General features: G+C 46.4%; 2 protein-coding genes across 4 annotated transcripts in view; one reads left to right on the top strand and one right to left on the bottom strand.

The window, feature by feature from the left end:
- The window catches only part of LOC147053840 (general transcription factor II-I repeat domain-containing protein 2-like), a 19,928-nt gene extending 9,699 nt beyond the window's left edge, over positions 1-10,229 (top strand). The window contains exons 2-3 of one of the 3 annotated variants that reach the window (XR_015066902.1): positions 9,140-9,233; positions 9,308-10,229. The gene's annotated coding sequence lies outside the window, so the exon portion shown is untranslated. Of the gene's footprint in view, positions 1-800; positions 933-9,139 lie in introns of those variants that run through there. The other 2 variants (XM_085918155.1, XM_085918157.1) reach the window with 2 other exon arrangements.
- LOC147053839 (pleckstrin homology domain-containing family O member 1-like) overlaps positions 1-11,987 on the bottom strand; it is a 27,042-nt gene extending 15,055 nt beyond the window's left edge. Inside the window, exons 1-2 of the mRNA XM_085918159.1 lie at positions 11,730-11,987; positions 10,596-10,733 (exon numbers count right to left, since the gene is read on the bottom strand). Coding sequence (XP_085774285.1) covers positions 10,596-10,733; positions 11,730-11,819 — 228 coding nt within the window. The 5' untranslated portion in view covers positions 11,820-11,987. The remainder of the gene's footprint in view (positions 1-10,595; positions 10,734-11,729) is intronic.
- Between the last annotated feature and the right edge of the window lie 4,203 nt (positions 11,988-16,190).

Consider the following 16,190-nt stretch of genomic DNA (forward strand, 5'->3'; position numbering starts at 1 on the left):
ATTGATGTTTTAATTTTGTATTTGTTGGCTTGTAGTTGATGGTGTTTATATACCGAATGTGTTTGTGTTTGAATAAAAGGTTGAAAAAAAAAAAAAAACGTTATACCGACAATTGTCATTTTGGGGGCCACCAACTCATATAACAACGTAAAACACAAATTTTTTCATATAAACCAGTTAACCAAATGTCAGATTTTTATGTTTTGAATGGCAAATATAAAAACAATGAATAAAACACCAGACAAGTGATAACATGTTTAATAAAATAAAATAATCATAATAATAATAATAATAAAGGTAGGCGGCTCGGTGGTGCACTGGGTAGCACGTCCGCCTCACAGTTAGGAGGGTGCAGGTTTGATTCCACCTCCGGCCCTCCGTGTGGAGTTTGCATGTTCTCCCCGTGTCCGCCCGGGTTTTCTCCGGGAACTCCGGTTTCTTCCCACATCCCAAACACATGCTTGGTAAGCCGATTGAGCACTCCAAATTGCCCCTCGGTGTGAGTGTGTGTGCAGATGGTTGTTCGTCTCTGTGTGCCCTGTGATTGGCTGGCAACCAGTTCAGGGTGTCCCCCGCCTGCTGCCCGATGACGGCTGGGATAGGCTCCAACATACCCGCGACCCCCGTGGGGACAAAGCGGTTCAGAAAATGGATGGATAATAATAAAAGTACACCTCAAACCAGCAATCTAATGTGAAACTGCAGTTGCTATATTGGACAATATTTAGGCATATATATGCATACACGTTATTTAAAACCTACTATAAATAAATCGTTAATCTACATTCTTGCTTACATAGTTCACACTAGGAGACGCAACACGTTCACTGACTGATCCGGTGATGCACGGGAAGGCAGTTCACCCATTGACTCGTTCGCGAACGGGAAAGTCAGGATTCGTTCCCTCACTGATCCATACTCATGATGAACTGGCAAAAAAACGAATCACTCACTCACAGATTCGTTCACTCACAGGTTTGTTCGTTGGTGAACGGGAAATGCAATTCACGACTCGTTCGTGAACGGGAAGTTAAGTCATTTTCTTCGTTTTGTTTTACAGCAAGGTGGCACCAGCTTCAATGGGCATTACCGATACCTACAGGTTGAAGTCATATGAACTGAAAAAAAGAATGAATCACTTTAGGAAGTGATTCGTTTACTGAAAAGATTCGTTCTTCTGATCGAATCTTTCAGTCATGAGCCAACACTAGCGGACGCTAAGAGGGCCAAGGCTGGTACCGGAGCATTTTTTTTAAGCACTTTATCGTTTTTTTTTTATCGGCAATTGTCGATGAAGCAATTTTTCGACAACAGACAACCAGGAGCTTAATTTTCTTTTTTTTAATAGGCAACTTAAACCATGGTGAAGAGTTGTTGTGCCATAGGGTGTGTATATCGCTTCCAAAAAAGCGATACCAAGAGGTTACATTGGTTCCCTGCGGACCACACCAGAAAGGATAGCTGGGTGGCGGCGCAACTATCCATTCTTACATCTGCTCAGATCACTTTGTGATACGTAAACTCACTCACTCACTCACTCACTCACTCACTCACTCACTCACTCACTCACTCACTCACTCACTCACTCACTCACTCACTCACTTTGTGTACGTAATTATGTTTTACTGACGTCAACATTCATCTGTGAGGTATACTGGATGTAGTGCTATAAGGTACACATCCACCATCAGAGGACGCTGGCATGAGTGTCTCTCATAGCATTTGAAATGTACTCTTTATTTATTTTAATCTATGTGATGTTTGTTTTTTTTACCCTGTGGGCGAAGAGCCTGTGATAAAGTTTATTATTATTGCTTGGATATACCCTTTTTTTGCTGCTACTCGGCCATGACCTTAGGAATGCATAATTGCACAGCTTCATTACAGTATGTTTGTCCAATTTCTAGTTTCTAATAATTAAATTGTTCACATATCTACAATTATAATATATTATGATATTATGTACTGCCATGGCTGGCATCTTCTCCATTTCGCTCCACTGGCTGTGACTCAACGGAACTGACATAATGAGCAGTCACGTAGTGATATCGTTGCAAACTCTTGTTGGCTCTGAGCTTCCTTGGTATATGGACTTAAACAATCTATCAAATAGTTGTAAATGTCTGGATATGTTACAGAGGACCAAATGCTTGCTGTCCCAGCTCCTGCTATGCTTGAGCTGGTGGTGTTCTTACTCGGTTTCCACAGCGGATCAACATGAAAGTTATATTTTTTCAACTTTTCAATGTATCTCTTGCGGCTTTCTTGGTCCAACTGGACGAAATAATCACTCACGACACCCACCCAGGCCGCCATCCTCACAAGTCTAGTGGCAGCGGACGAGGCTTTTTGCCACCCAAACAATAATGGCCGCCCTGATCTGTGACGTCAGTGCATATCCTCCATATACTGGCACATTATTTCCTTTCATGTCTGATTCAGTGACGCAACTTCCCGTTCAAGAACGAGTCAGGGGGACGGCTGTTGCTGATGGCGTAATGGTACACTCGCCTGTCACACATGACGGTGTGTAGGTGTGACAGGGAAAAGAAAACCACGAGTCAGTGACGCAATTTCCCGTTCACGAACGACTCAGTGACGCGATTTCCCGTTCACGACCAAGTGAGTGACCGTTGCCTTTTCTTTCCCATTCAACAATGGGGGGGGGGCACCACCTGGACACCCCAGGGACGTACATCCTGTTTGTGGACTTCAGCTCGGCGCTCAGTACCATCACTCCTGACATCCTCCACCAGAAGCTCATCCAGCTCGCGGTGTCTTCTTCCACCTGTCAGTGGATCACCAGCTTCCTGAGCAACAGGAGACAGCATGTGAGGGTGGGGACCATCACATCCGACACCCGGACCACCAATACTGGCGTCCCCCAGGGGTGCGTCCTCTCCCCTCTCTACACTAACGATTGCTCGTCAGGCGACTCTTCTGTGAAGCTCCTCAAGTATGCGGACGACACCACTCTCATCGGATTGATCCGGGATGGTGACGAGACTGCATACAGACAGAAGGTGGAGCGGCTAGTCCACTGGTGCAGCCAAAACCGCCTGGAGCTGAACCCGCTCAAGACCGTGGAGAAGACAGTGGACTTCAGGAGAGACCCTTCACCACTTCCACTGCTCACTATCCACAGTAATGCTATTCTCTCCACAGACACCTTCAAGTTCCTGGGATCCACCCACATAGATCAGCCACATAGACTCTGTCCGGAAGAAGGCCCAGCAGAGGCTGTACTTTCTGAGACAGCTCAGGAAGTTCAACCTGACACAGGAGCTGATGAAGATCTTCTATACTACCATCATCCAGTCTATCCTCTGCACCTCCATCACTGTCTGGTTTGGATTGGCCACCAAACAAGACAAGCACAGACTGCAATGGACAATCAGGACTGCAGAAAAGATAATCGGGACCAACCTCCCATCTATCCAGGACTTGTACCTGTCCAGGACCAGGAAACGTGCAAGTAACATCTCTACAGACCCTTTTCACCAAGGTCGTTGTCTGTTCAAACTACTCACCTCCGGACGGCGTTACAGAGTGCTGTACGCCAAAACCAGCAGACACAGACACAGCTTCTTCCCCCAGGCTGTCGCTCTGATGAACTCATACCCACTCATAGAGTCTCAGAGACATTACTGTGCAATAACATCCTGCTCTTGATGCTTTACCTTTGGATTGTCCATACGATGTGTACTAACGTATTTTCACGTTCAAAAGGCGCACTGTAATAAAAGGCGCAGTCTCAGTTGTGTGCCATGGCTGTGTTTAACAGTCCAACGGTTCATAGAGCGCGAGTTTTATATATATACAATCCACGCCCACACTTAGCCCTTCAACATCCTTAGGGCGCTCTCAACTACGTCCGCCTTACAACACACACACACACACACACACACACACACACACACACACACACACACACACACACACACACACACACACACACACACACACACACACACACACACACACACACACAAACGGTGCCAGCAGACATGTTAGCTTTACTTGTTTAACATGTTTACTTTGAGCGGCCGGTTCACACCGATGTCCATCGGTTGGAGTGCCTTTGTCGCATAACTGAGTTTGGTATTCACATTTTTATTTCCGGTAATGGTCATCAGTTAAACCCATCGAAGTCCTCATCCTCATCCTCTGTTTCTGAATTGAACAGCAGCGCTAAATGTCCAACTGACATGCCAGGTTCACTATCTTCACTGTCAGTCACTTTCCGTGCCGTGTGGCTCCTCAGATGCCGGCTTTTACAAAAGCTTGACCGACAGTGCCAGCAGACATGTGAGCATGTTAGCAAGCTCGGCGTTCCTTTGCTGCACAGATCAACAGCAATGGTGATGCGTGGAAAAAACCCACCTGGTTTCCTTCCATATGTTTGTGTGTATATGTATAGATAATAATGAGACAGGACGACAGTGAGTGCTCAAGTGTGTGACTGTATTAAACCCAGCGACTCGTAGAATGTTCACAAAGTTTCACTGGAAGGAAAAGAAAAGAGGCGTCCAAGTGCGCATTTCACCTACCGTGCGTCATGACGTAACACAACACAGGAGTGCCGCTGGGGTATACCATCGTATGTGGGGGCGGGGGGTTTTCCACTCCCTCTAACATCTCCCCTTTTATAGATGGTACCTTATACATTGTTTCAAGCTGCCGCAAAAAATACAAGAAACAAAACTGTGGTGCAGTCCAAATTTAAATTCGTTCATACTGCGAATCCACGCCCACAATTCTCCCTCTAGCATTCTCATGGCGCTCTTTAATACGTCCGCCTTACAACAACACACATAGGGACCACTGCATGATAGGGCATGCCGCACATTTTGAAGAAAATCTAAGACTTTTATCTGTGCCTAATAAACGTGAAAATACAGTATGTGTCCTCTGCATCCATTGCAGCCTGGTCATCCTGGAAGAGGGATCCTCCCATCTGTGGTCTCTTCTCAAGGTTTCTCATTTCCCCTAGTTGGAGTTTTGAGTTTTTCCTTGCCCTCCTGGGAGTTTAAAATCAGGGGATGTGTTGGAATAATCAGATGGTCGGCCTGACCAAGGGCCTCATAATTCATGAGTTGGAGTCCCTTAGTTCAACGAAGCTAGCTCCAGAAAATTCCTTTGACTCCCTTCCTTTCTTATCTCACTAGCTACGAGTAGAGCTCCCTTGCACCTGAAAAAGTACCGTAATTTTCGGACTATTAGTCGCTCCGGAGTATAAGTCGCACCAGCCATAAAATGCACAATAAAGTGAAAAAACCCCATATATAAGTCGCTCCGGAGTATAAGTCGCACTTTTAGGGCGAATGTATTTGTCAAAATCCAACACCGAAAACAGACATGAACCAGCAACAACAGGCTAAACGATACGGTATGCTAACGTAACATATACACAAACGAGGAGCTGAGAACGGGCCTGACGTAACATTCAGAGTTATTCAAGTAAGTATTACATAAATAACACGTTTATCAAACCATCTGTGTCACTCCAATTTATTAAATCCATCGATGTGCTTTATGTAAACAATGCTGCAGTACGCGTATGCGCCGCATATGCTGACGTCGGACTATTTGTTTATTTGTTTGCATTTCTAATTATACCACAGATCCATATAACGATATATAAAGTATATTTCGAATAACTATCATATTACAACAACATTATCAAACCATCTGTGTCACTCCAATACATTAAATCCATCGACCGTCTATCAGGTAAACAATGCAGAGTACGCTCGTCCTCGGATTCGTCATGATTTGCATTTCTAATTATTTCACAGACCCATATAACGATATATCAATTATATTTTAAATAACTATCATATAGTAACAATATTATCAAACCATATGTGTCGCTCCAATTCATTAAATCTATCGATCGTGCTTTATGTAAACAATGCTGCCTATGTGCCGCATATGCTGACGTCGGACCCGTTGCAAATTGCATTTCTAATTATACCACAGACCCATATAACGGTATATATAGTATATTTAGAATAACTATCATATTACAACAACATTATCAAACCATCTGTGTCACTCCAAATCATTAAATCCATCGATCAAATTCTTTGTTCTTTGTGTCAACAACGGCGCGCGTGGGCTGCAGCAATCTCGTACATAACTATGTTGTACGTTAACAAAATACCAAGAAAGACGGCTCTTTATTTAACAAAACAAGAGTTCAACGAACCAACAACTACTGAACATCCAGCCACGGAGGTGGAAGAGAGCTCCATAAATAGGACTGGGTGTGCGTAAAATCCATGTCCGAGCCCCATCCACCGTCCCCGGACAGCCACCCGGCCGAGCGCCGGACCCCGCCCTCCATCCACGGAGGTGAAAGACAGCTCCGTAGAGTATGACCGGGCGTGCGTAAAAGCCATGTCCGAGCCCCATCCACCGTCCCCGGACAGCCACCCGGCCAAGCGCCGGCCCCCGACTTTCATCCACGAAAGTGAAAGAGAGCTCCCGTCGAGCTCCCGCCCTTCGTCATCTTCGTCATCCCGTGAGCAAATCCTTTGTCTTTTATGTAAACAACCCCCGCGCGGCACGGGTGAAGTCACATGCAGTTCAAATGACAGTAATCCCTTGCTACATCGCGGTTCATTTTTCGCGGTTTCACTACATTGCGGATTTTTGAATTACTTATAGTCCGAAAATTACGGTACTCTGCTTAGTTCAAAGGAACTTCTTTCACTTTAATCAATTCTGTAGCTTTTATCTATGGATTGTTGTTGATCAAGACCGTTTGTCTTTAAATGTTACAGAGCTTCCGGCCATCCTACCCTGTCTCTGATAAGCTTGCAAAGCTAAAACTGTGGTTTGACTCATAAATTATCTCTTGACATAACGAAAACCAATTTTATGTTTTTTGGGAAATGATAAATTCCAGAAGACATAACTATTGAAGCATTGTGTGATAACACATAAACCAACCAACCATAAACCAAGATATTTGTAACAGTTTATAAACTCGAGTTCAGTGCCATCTGCACAAAATATTTTAGGGGTATTGTTGGGAGCACCAGACCGGTTAAAAATTATGCATTTGGTTTTCTTAGTGTTAAGAAGGAGATGGAGATTATGGAAATATTGTTCAACGGAGGTGAAGCTAAATTGTAATGACGATGCTGCAGAATGGAGAGAAGGACCTTCAGAGTATAAGATCATCAGTATCATAAGCATAAAGGGTTATTTGCTTATTACTTATTCATTGCTCTTGTCTGTTAGTTTTTGCTCTTTGTGGTATTTGTAAGTGTTGTGTACTGTGTCTAGTCACCGTGAGACGGTGGGAAACATAATTTCGATCTCTTTGTGTGTCTTAACGTGAAGAAATTGACAATAAAGCGGACTTTGACTTTGAAAGGTGGAGCTTTGAACTGCCGACATACTTGACTACATCATTAACGTAAATGGAGAACAACAATGGGCCTAGGATTGAGCCTTGAGGAACCCCTTTGGAGATGGTGAGAGGGTCAGAAAGAATATTTTCCAATTTAATTTGCTGGAATCGATTATTTAGGTGGCTGGCAAACCAATCACATGCGTGTGGTGACAGGCCAATAATAGAGAGCCTCTGCAGGAGGATGGAATGGGTGACTTCAGAACGTCCGATCTCGGAAGCTAAGCAGGGTCGGTCGGGCCTGGTTAGTACTTGAATGGGAGACCACCTGGGAATACCAGGTGCTGTAAGATTGTCCCAGCTATGTGTATACAGTGGGCAGATGGGGCTCAGCCATGGTAGGCAACCCACTCCGAACAAAAACCACAGGCGTTGCTCGCGCCTGGCTCCGCACCGTATACCAGCTGAAGGTGTGCAAAGGCCGGATGAAAACTCTAAGCCTGAAACGGCCAGAGTATGGCTGTAAGGAGCTGCGCCCCACTGTCATTACTAATGTATAAATAGCTTCTGAAGCTCGTCTGAGGATGATCGAGAGAAAATACATATCTGTCGAAGTAGTTGCATATAGGTTATCCCATATTAACTCAATATTAGTATTGTGTGAAACTTAGCAAGAAAGTCTAGTTGCATTGTTTCACAGGAAAACGGTACTTAACACGCTTCAAGATATCTAATCAAGGACAAGTCAGTCAACCGGCAGAGGAGTAACAGGACACACTGCACTGCTGGAGTCACGAATTGGCCAAGGCACCACATAACATTCGTTAGCTAATCAGCGTTGCTACAGCCACAATCCCTTTAGTGTAGCAACGCCTTTGTAACCAGGGCAACCTAAAACATTAAAAAGAGGAGAACGCAGAGTAAGAACTCAGAATTATCAGAGAATGTAACTGAGCCTTCTCGTAATTCTCCTTGCGAGTAAAACGAACACTGGTTGTCTTCTCCTCTTAGTTTCAGCGTGTGGATAAATGTCTGATGGTATTTAGACCTGACAGGATGTTTGAGAATAATTGTCAATTCTTGCACATGTCGTCCTGAATGTTGTTAGCTGCCTAAATGTTGTACAGAGGGCAAGATTTACCGGAGTCAAATTCCTTGTTTGGCATGCTCAAACCTGGCAAATAGAAATATTTTAGATTTGAGATTGATTTGAGACTAAACAGAGATGTATGGCCAAAACGACTTCATTAGCAGTGTAGCAGTTGCACGCGGGTTTCCTGATTGTGTAGGTCTACAGTTTAAGTGACTTTCTGTACGGCATGGCTTCTACAACAGATGTAATAATTGTTGGGATGTTTGGGCAAAGTTCATAATTTTTCTTATTTAGGATATCAAGTCGAACTGCATGCTGATAGAGTGGCGGTGAACGAAGACATAATATCAGAATAAGTAAATGAGATGTATTTATAATATATAGAGAAGGATTAGGGCATTATCGTGTCAATCATTATCGTGTCAATCATGGTACAGTGGTCGTAGTCATTGCCTTCATTTAAGGTGTGTGTGTGTGTGTGTGTGTGTGTGTGTGTGTGTGTGTGTGTGTGTGTGTGTGTGTGTGTGTGTGTGTGTGTGAGCGAGAGAGCGAGCGAGAGAGCAAGAATGAGTGTTTTATTTCAGGTATGTGAAGGTATTAAAGTTTTTCCCAAAAAACAATAACTTTGCTTGAATGTGTAGTATTGCATTTTATTAGTTGTTGAAAGATTTTCTCTTCTGCAGAGTCAAATCCTCATTCAACAGACACCTGGTTGTCATCAGATGTCTCATTGACCATTTGGGAGAAGATGCCAGTGTGTTGTTCAAGGACTTTGAGGTGAGTATAATACTGTAGCTTTTGTCATTTTTAACAATGCAATCATGGTTGACCATTAAGTTGCTGCTGTACAGTTTGTTTTTTCCTTACTGCACACAAAGAAGAAGCTGCTTTTCATCTGTGGACATCAGATACTGTACAAGTCGCCAACATTCAGATCGATTTTGACTGATTTTACTATCACATTTTACATTTGGCACTTATCTCTATTCTTGCACTCTTGTACGCTGCTGTGACAAGTAAATTTCCCCGCTATGGGATAAATAAAGCTCTATCATCATCTGTCCTGCTTTGAATACCGTAATTTTCGGACAATAAATCGAGGTTTTTTTCATAGTTTGGGTGGGGGGCGACTTATATGTGATTTTTTTCACAAGTTTTCAAAATTCAAAAATTCGCAATGTTTATCAATCTTTATGTAAACAACCGCCGCGGGTGACATCACTTGCAGTTCAAATTACAGTAATCCCTTGCTACATTGGAGTTCGTTTATCGCGGTTTCACTACATCGCAGATTTTTGAATTTTGAAAATTTGTGAAAAAAAATCACATATAAGTTGCCCCCACCCCACCCAAACTATGGCAAAAATCGCGACTTATAGTCCGAAAATTACGGTAATTGAGTAGCATCTACTTGATTTTTTTTACATTTGCTTAGTTTATGATGTAAATATAAATGATTTCAAAGCTTTCAAATTTACTCAATATTTTTTAGTGTAAATTGTTACACAGATTAAAATGAGTAGAGCACGTTTAAATTTTTTAGAGTGTGTTTTGTAGGTTAAAATGTTTTATATATTGTGGTCCTGAGTTAATGTTGTTGATCACTTTGAATTTAATATTTATTGCTGTTATTTAATATCATTTATGTTTATTATTTTTATTTTGTATTTTTTCATCATGAAATAGCAGTTGGTCAAGAATGTTTATCATTTAAGTAATTATAATTTATTTTTTTAATTTCAGGCAAAGTAATGCACTTGGAATCTGATCTGTTACAGACTAAAAAACTATGTTATTATTAAAGTTATTCTTTGTTGTAAATTGATCTTTCGTTTTCATTTATTTTTTGTTTTCTTTAATGTTAATAAGGGAACGGGTGCGAAATGTTTTCTTCTCTAGGGGGGGCATCACAGAACATACTTGAGAAGCACTGGCTTTTTGCGGGTTTATCGTCAGGGAAACGGCATCCATTATTAAGCGCCTTTCAACTCGGGAAAGGCGCTACGTGTGTGTGAAATGTGACTCTGCCAGGGAAAACGTTTGACAAAAGCGTCTGTCCGGCCGGCCGTCCAGTTATCTGGCAAGAAACGTGCGCCGACCACCCGGAGTTGGGGTCAGAATCAGAACGGTGCTGCCCACCTCCTTCTCGCAGACCATCAGCCGCTGGTCTTTGAGCACGACGAAGCGGTTCTTCCAGATCTCCTGGAAGATCCCTTTGCCGCAGAACCTTCGCATCCAGCCCGCTTTGTCCGCTTGACGGGACGAAAGGGACGGCGCCTGTCACAGAGCGCAGTTTGCACAACACAGACAGTCGACAAGATGGTTAGGTGTGTGACTTGGCTCCTTGGAGTGACCCTTCGGAGGGAAGCCTGGATCGGGAATGCCCACCAACAGTGGCCCCCGCGTAAGCGCCCCCCGCGTAACCGCGCTTGAGATACCAGGAGCAACCTCTTGGGGCCATGACGTCGTAAAAAACCTCAAACCTCATTGATTCGTCAAATCGATTGATTTCGTCGCTGAAATCAGGCAGGCTGTCCAAGTTAGCGACAAAAGATCTCAACAAGAAGCCTTCAAATCATCACTACCACATTTGAAGAACTCAAACACAAAGCCCACAAGTCTTGTGCGTGAACTTTGGAGACGTGGGGGCTGCAATCATATGGGCTCCCAACCACTGCATAATAAATTTTGTGGGAAGAGGGGTTACTTTCCAAAAATTGATTGAAGGGACCAAAAGTGAAAGTCGACTGCTGGTCAATGATAATCGCCACTAAATGTGCGTTTTCTTTTTCGTGTGTAATCATTTGCTCGCTTGGAAAAAGTTGTTCACTTGTGGCATGGACGGTACGAACGTTTTTTTATTTTGAATGTTCAAAAAGCGGTTTCAACCAACAAGCAGCGAGTTTGTTGATTTCAAAATAGTCATCCCTTTCTTTATTCATCTTTTGTCTTTCTGCCCTTTGTCCATCTTTCTTTGAAGGGACGGTAAAGCGAGTGGCGTTCCGTATCTGGCCCCCGGGCCTTGAGTTTGACATCGGTGACAGAGGGATGGGCGCGTGGCCGGATTCCTCATTAAAAGTGGGCGTTCTCAAAGCCATTTATTGTTTCATTATTTCTCCAAAATGAATGGATAAAATAGAAAATGCAATTATATTTTATTTTACTTTCATAAAATACATAAAGTGTGCTCCTGAAAAATGAAGCAGCCTTGGCTTTGCCGCCTCTTTAAGTTTCTTTTCTCTAGCTGTGTGCCGCCGGCGCTAATGTACTTACCGTCTGAGTATCCGAGTGTTTGGTTTTCTTCCTTGTTGATTTTGTTGCGTCGCTGTTGGTGTCGGGCGGGCCGGTGTTCCCGACGAGCATTGTCGCGGTTCACGGCGCCTCCAACTCGGGCCCTTTTGTACGTGCCAGCAATTCTTGGCCGCCTGACTCGGGTCTGCACGCGCCAGACAGCGGATCCTTGTCCGCCTTTTGGTGCCTTGTGAGCGAACGGACGCCGCTGCAGCGCTCTCCGATTACTGGTTACCCTGAACGCTCATCATCACTGCCTTTGCTAGGCCAGCTGGCTCACCGGCTCCTCGGCAGCGCCCTCTACTGGCAAACGTATGGTGATGGCGAACTGCCAATCACTCCCAAATGCCTCCTTCAGTTGTTGGTGTGGTGACTAAGGGAAGCATATTGCTGCCGCCCGAGAAAAACAACTTCAGTATCATGCAGAGCATGACAAATTCCATGAATTAACGTCCTAAGTTATTACGTTGCTGTGACTTGAAAATGGTTCTGGATATTCACACAGGCTGCAAAGCTGTGGAGACTGGGTGTGGGGGTGTGGGGGGATTGACGTCTCACTCTTGCAAACATTTTCATGAGTTGACTGAGTTTGTGCTGTCCTCCAAAGCGTCTACTTATTCACCTGCTAGACAGCGAGTGAACGATGCCCCAAATAAGCAGACTTCGTTGTCTTAAATGCTGATTTATTGAAGAATGGCCTCAAACCATTGCCCTCTTAAGACCATCGTAAAACTGAATACAAAATAAAGAAAACACTGCGTTAGACAATCGTTAGCTTGTAGCATGTTGGCTAACGTAACTTCGATATCCATCCATCCATCCATCCATCTTCTTCCGCTTATCCGTGGTCGGGTCGCGGGGGCAGCAGCTTTAGGAGGGACTCCCAGTCTTCCCTCTCCCCAGCCACTTCATCCAGCTCATCCCGGGGGATCCCAAGGCGTTCCCAGGCCAGCCGAGAGACATAGACTCTCCAGCGCATCTTGGGTCGTCCCTGGGGTCTCCTACCGGTGGGACATGCCCGGAACACCTCCCCAGGGAGGCGCCCAGGAGGCATCCTGATGAGATGCCCGAGCCACCTCATCTGGCTCCTCTCAACGTGGAGGAGCAGCGGCTCTACTCCGAGTCTCTCCCGAATGACCGAGCTCCTCACCCTATCTCTAAGAGAGAGCCCGGACACCCTGCGGAGGAAACTCATTTTGGCCGCTTGTATCCTGGATGTTGTGCCACTCATCCCCAGTCAGCACAGCACAGGTGTGGCTCATCCCAATCAACCAAGCTGTTCCACATCATCTCGTCGGAGGCGGTCTACAAAACCCCCTGAGAGACAGTGCTCAACGCTTCGACGTTAACCTTCCGTGGTCAGCGCTCAACTACACGTCAAACCAGCGTCTCCTCCCTCCTATCCACTTTGGATCACCCTTTTTTTGTGAGAGAAGTAAATATATTGTTTTTTGCCCTAAAACCTCAGTTTTTGTGTCTTGTCTCCTGGGTTCTCTGCATTTTTGGCTCACCACCCCAGCTGAGCGTAACAGAACGTCGAAGCCATCATGAGCCAAGCCGGGACCCCGGGGGCCGGGCAGCCAAGATCATCCGAATTACGTGAGTTGGTTTTTGGTCAAGCTAAAGAGATCTTCTCACTGCAGCATGAATTAAATAAGGCTTTCCCGACCGTCTTGTCTCAAATCACTGCTCTGGAGAGGACGTCTCAAACCACAGTTGGTTCTGTGGCAACACTTTCCAACCAAGTGCAGTCTATTGCAGGAGCTCTATCTGGCATTCAACGGTCCCTGGATGCACTTACAGTCCGTGCCTCGGCCGAAGGAAATCCCGCTCCCGTTCATGGCCCTGCCTCTGCTTCCAACCAACAACCCAGCCCTGTCCTTCCCAACCCACAGCAGTCTCAGTCCGAGCCTGGCCTAGTCAGCCCTAGGCCTTTCAACGGTGACTTCAATCTGAGCAGAGGTTTTTTGGCACAATGTGAGTTACTTTTTACCCATCAGCCCTCTAAATATTCCTCTGACGGGTCTAAAATTGCTTTTGTCATGTCCCTTCTGGTCGAGGACGCCCTCCGCTGGGCCATTGCGGCAGTTGAGAACAACCCAGTTTTTTTTACCGACTACTCTCAGTTCAAGAGTGAGTTTCGGGCTGTGTTTGATCACCCTGCAGATGGTCAAGATGCTTCTAGCCGCCTGCTGGTTATCCGCCAGGGGTCGCGTTCAGTGGCTCAATATACGCTGGAATTTCGGATCCTTGCTGCAGAGAGCCGTTGGAATGACCAAGCCCTCCTCAGTGTCTTTCGCAAGGGGCTGAGGGATTCTATTAAGGACCTCATTGTCCGTGACAGCCCGGAGACCCTTAACGAGCTAATATCCCTGGCTCTCAAGATGGACGCACGACTTCAGGAGCGGCGTACAGACCCAGCCCAACGTAGCCCCCTACAGTCTGTCCCCCGTCGTTTTGCTTCTGTGTTCCCCACCTCACCTTCCAGGCCAACTCCTCATACTCAGGACCCTGTGCTTCCCCCGTTCCTATCTACTTCAGGGTCTGGGGAGCCCATGGAGGTTGGCCGATCACGGATCTCGCCAGCAGAAAAGCAGCTGAGGCTGAGCAATGAACAATGTTTCTACTGTGGAGAATCAGGACATTTCATCCGGTCCTGCCCAAAAGGCCCAGCTCGCCAATAGGGGCTATACTGGTGAGCAACACCACCATTCCCCAGCCCAAGGTTTGTTCCAACCGTCTTTTCCCCGCAACCCTGGCCTGGGGCAAAGAAACATTGTCTGTTAGTGCATTTATTGATTCTGGTGCGGACGAGAGCCTTATGGACATTTCCTTCGCACGCCAGGCCGGAATTCCTTTGGTTCCCTTAGATCAATCCCTGTCTCCCAGAGCCATCGATGGTCACTCGTTAGGAACCATTTCCTTCTCCACTGAACCTCTTATGCTCACGCTCTCAGGGAATCATACTGAGCCCATCCGTTTTTTTGTCCTTCATGCCCCTACTGCTCCCTTGATATTGGGGAGACCTTGGTTGGAGAGGCATGAACCTCACATCTCCTGGGCCTCTGGTCGGATTTTGGGATGGAGCACAGCCTGTCATGCGACCTGTCTACGCTCTGCCCTTTCACCTCCAAGTAGTCCCAGACCCATGCCCGTAACCCCTGATATCTCTGGAGTTCCGAGTATTTACCATGACCTTGCCTCAGTATTTAGTAAGGATAAAGCCCTTTTGCTTCCCCCTCACCGGCCATACGATTGTGCGATCGACCTCCTTCCCGGGGCGCCCTATCCTAAGGGGCGACACTACAACCTCTCCCTTCCAGAGAAGGAGGCGATGCGCAATTATGTTGCAGAGGCCCTGCAAACCCAACCTGACCCTGGCAATGGACCCCCGAACAGGCAGTTTGTTCCAGATGCTGCCCGTCCTCGAGTGTTAGAGTGGGGTCACTCCAGCCGTGTTTCATGTCACCCCGGAGAGCGCCGGACAGCGGAGTTCGTCGGCCGGAGATTCTGGTGGCCCACCCTTAAGAAGGATGTCAAGGAGTATGTTGCTGCCTGCACAGTCTGTGCCCGTAGTAAGGCTTCCCATCGCCCTCCAGCAGGCCTCCTACAACCCCTTCCAATTCCGAGTCGGCCGTGGTCTCACATTGGCATGGACTTTGTCACTGGACTTCCCATGTCCCAGGGTTATGACACCATCCTGACTGTGGTCGACCGGTTCTCTAAGGCCGTCCACTTCATTCCCCTCCCCAAGCTTCCTTCTGCTGCTGAAACGGCTGACCTCCTCACCCTCCATGTCGTACGCCTCCATGGTATTCCCTCAGACATTGTGTCGGATCGTGGTCCCCAATTCATCTCCAAGGTGTGGCAGGCTTTTTGCAAGGGAATTGGAGCCACGGTCAGCCTTTCCTCCGGGTACCATCCTCAGTCCAATGGGCAGGCTGAACGCGCCAACCAGGCAGTGGAAGAGACCCTTCGCTGCGTTGCCTCCAGCAACCCCTCTTCCTGGGCTAAGTACCTACCCTGGGTTGAGTATTCCCTCAACACGTTGGAGAGCTCTGCCACCGGAATGTCTCCATTTCAATGCTCTCTGGGTTACCAGCCTCCCTTGTTTCCTCAGCAGGAACTGGAGGTGGCAGTTCCATCCACCAGGGCCCACCTCCGCCGGTGTCGACACATCTGGAGGACTGCTCGGGCTGCGCTACTCCGTGCCTCAGTACAATCTCAGCGTGATGCTAACCGGCGGAGGAGGCATGCCCCGGTTTACCAGCCTGGCCAGAAAGTTTGGCTATTGGCCCGGGACTTGCCCCTCCAAACCTCTCAGACGTCTACCCGGAAGTTGAACCCTCGGTTTGTCGGTCCCTACACCGTGGACCGCATCATCGGCCCTTCCGCAGTGCGTCTGAATCTCCCTCCTGCTCTCAAAGTGCACCCAGTTTTCCA

Source organism: Syngnathus leptorhynchus, chromosome 8 (genome assembly GCF_054491065.1).
Source record: "Syngnathus leptorhynchus isolate UIUO chromosome 8, UIUO_Slep, whole genome shotgun sequence".
In the NCBI taxonomy this organism is placed as follows: Eukaryota; Metazoa; Chordata; class Actinopteri; order Syngnathiformes; family Syngnathidae; genus Syngnathus; species Syngnathus leptorhynchus.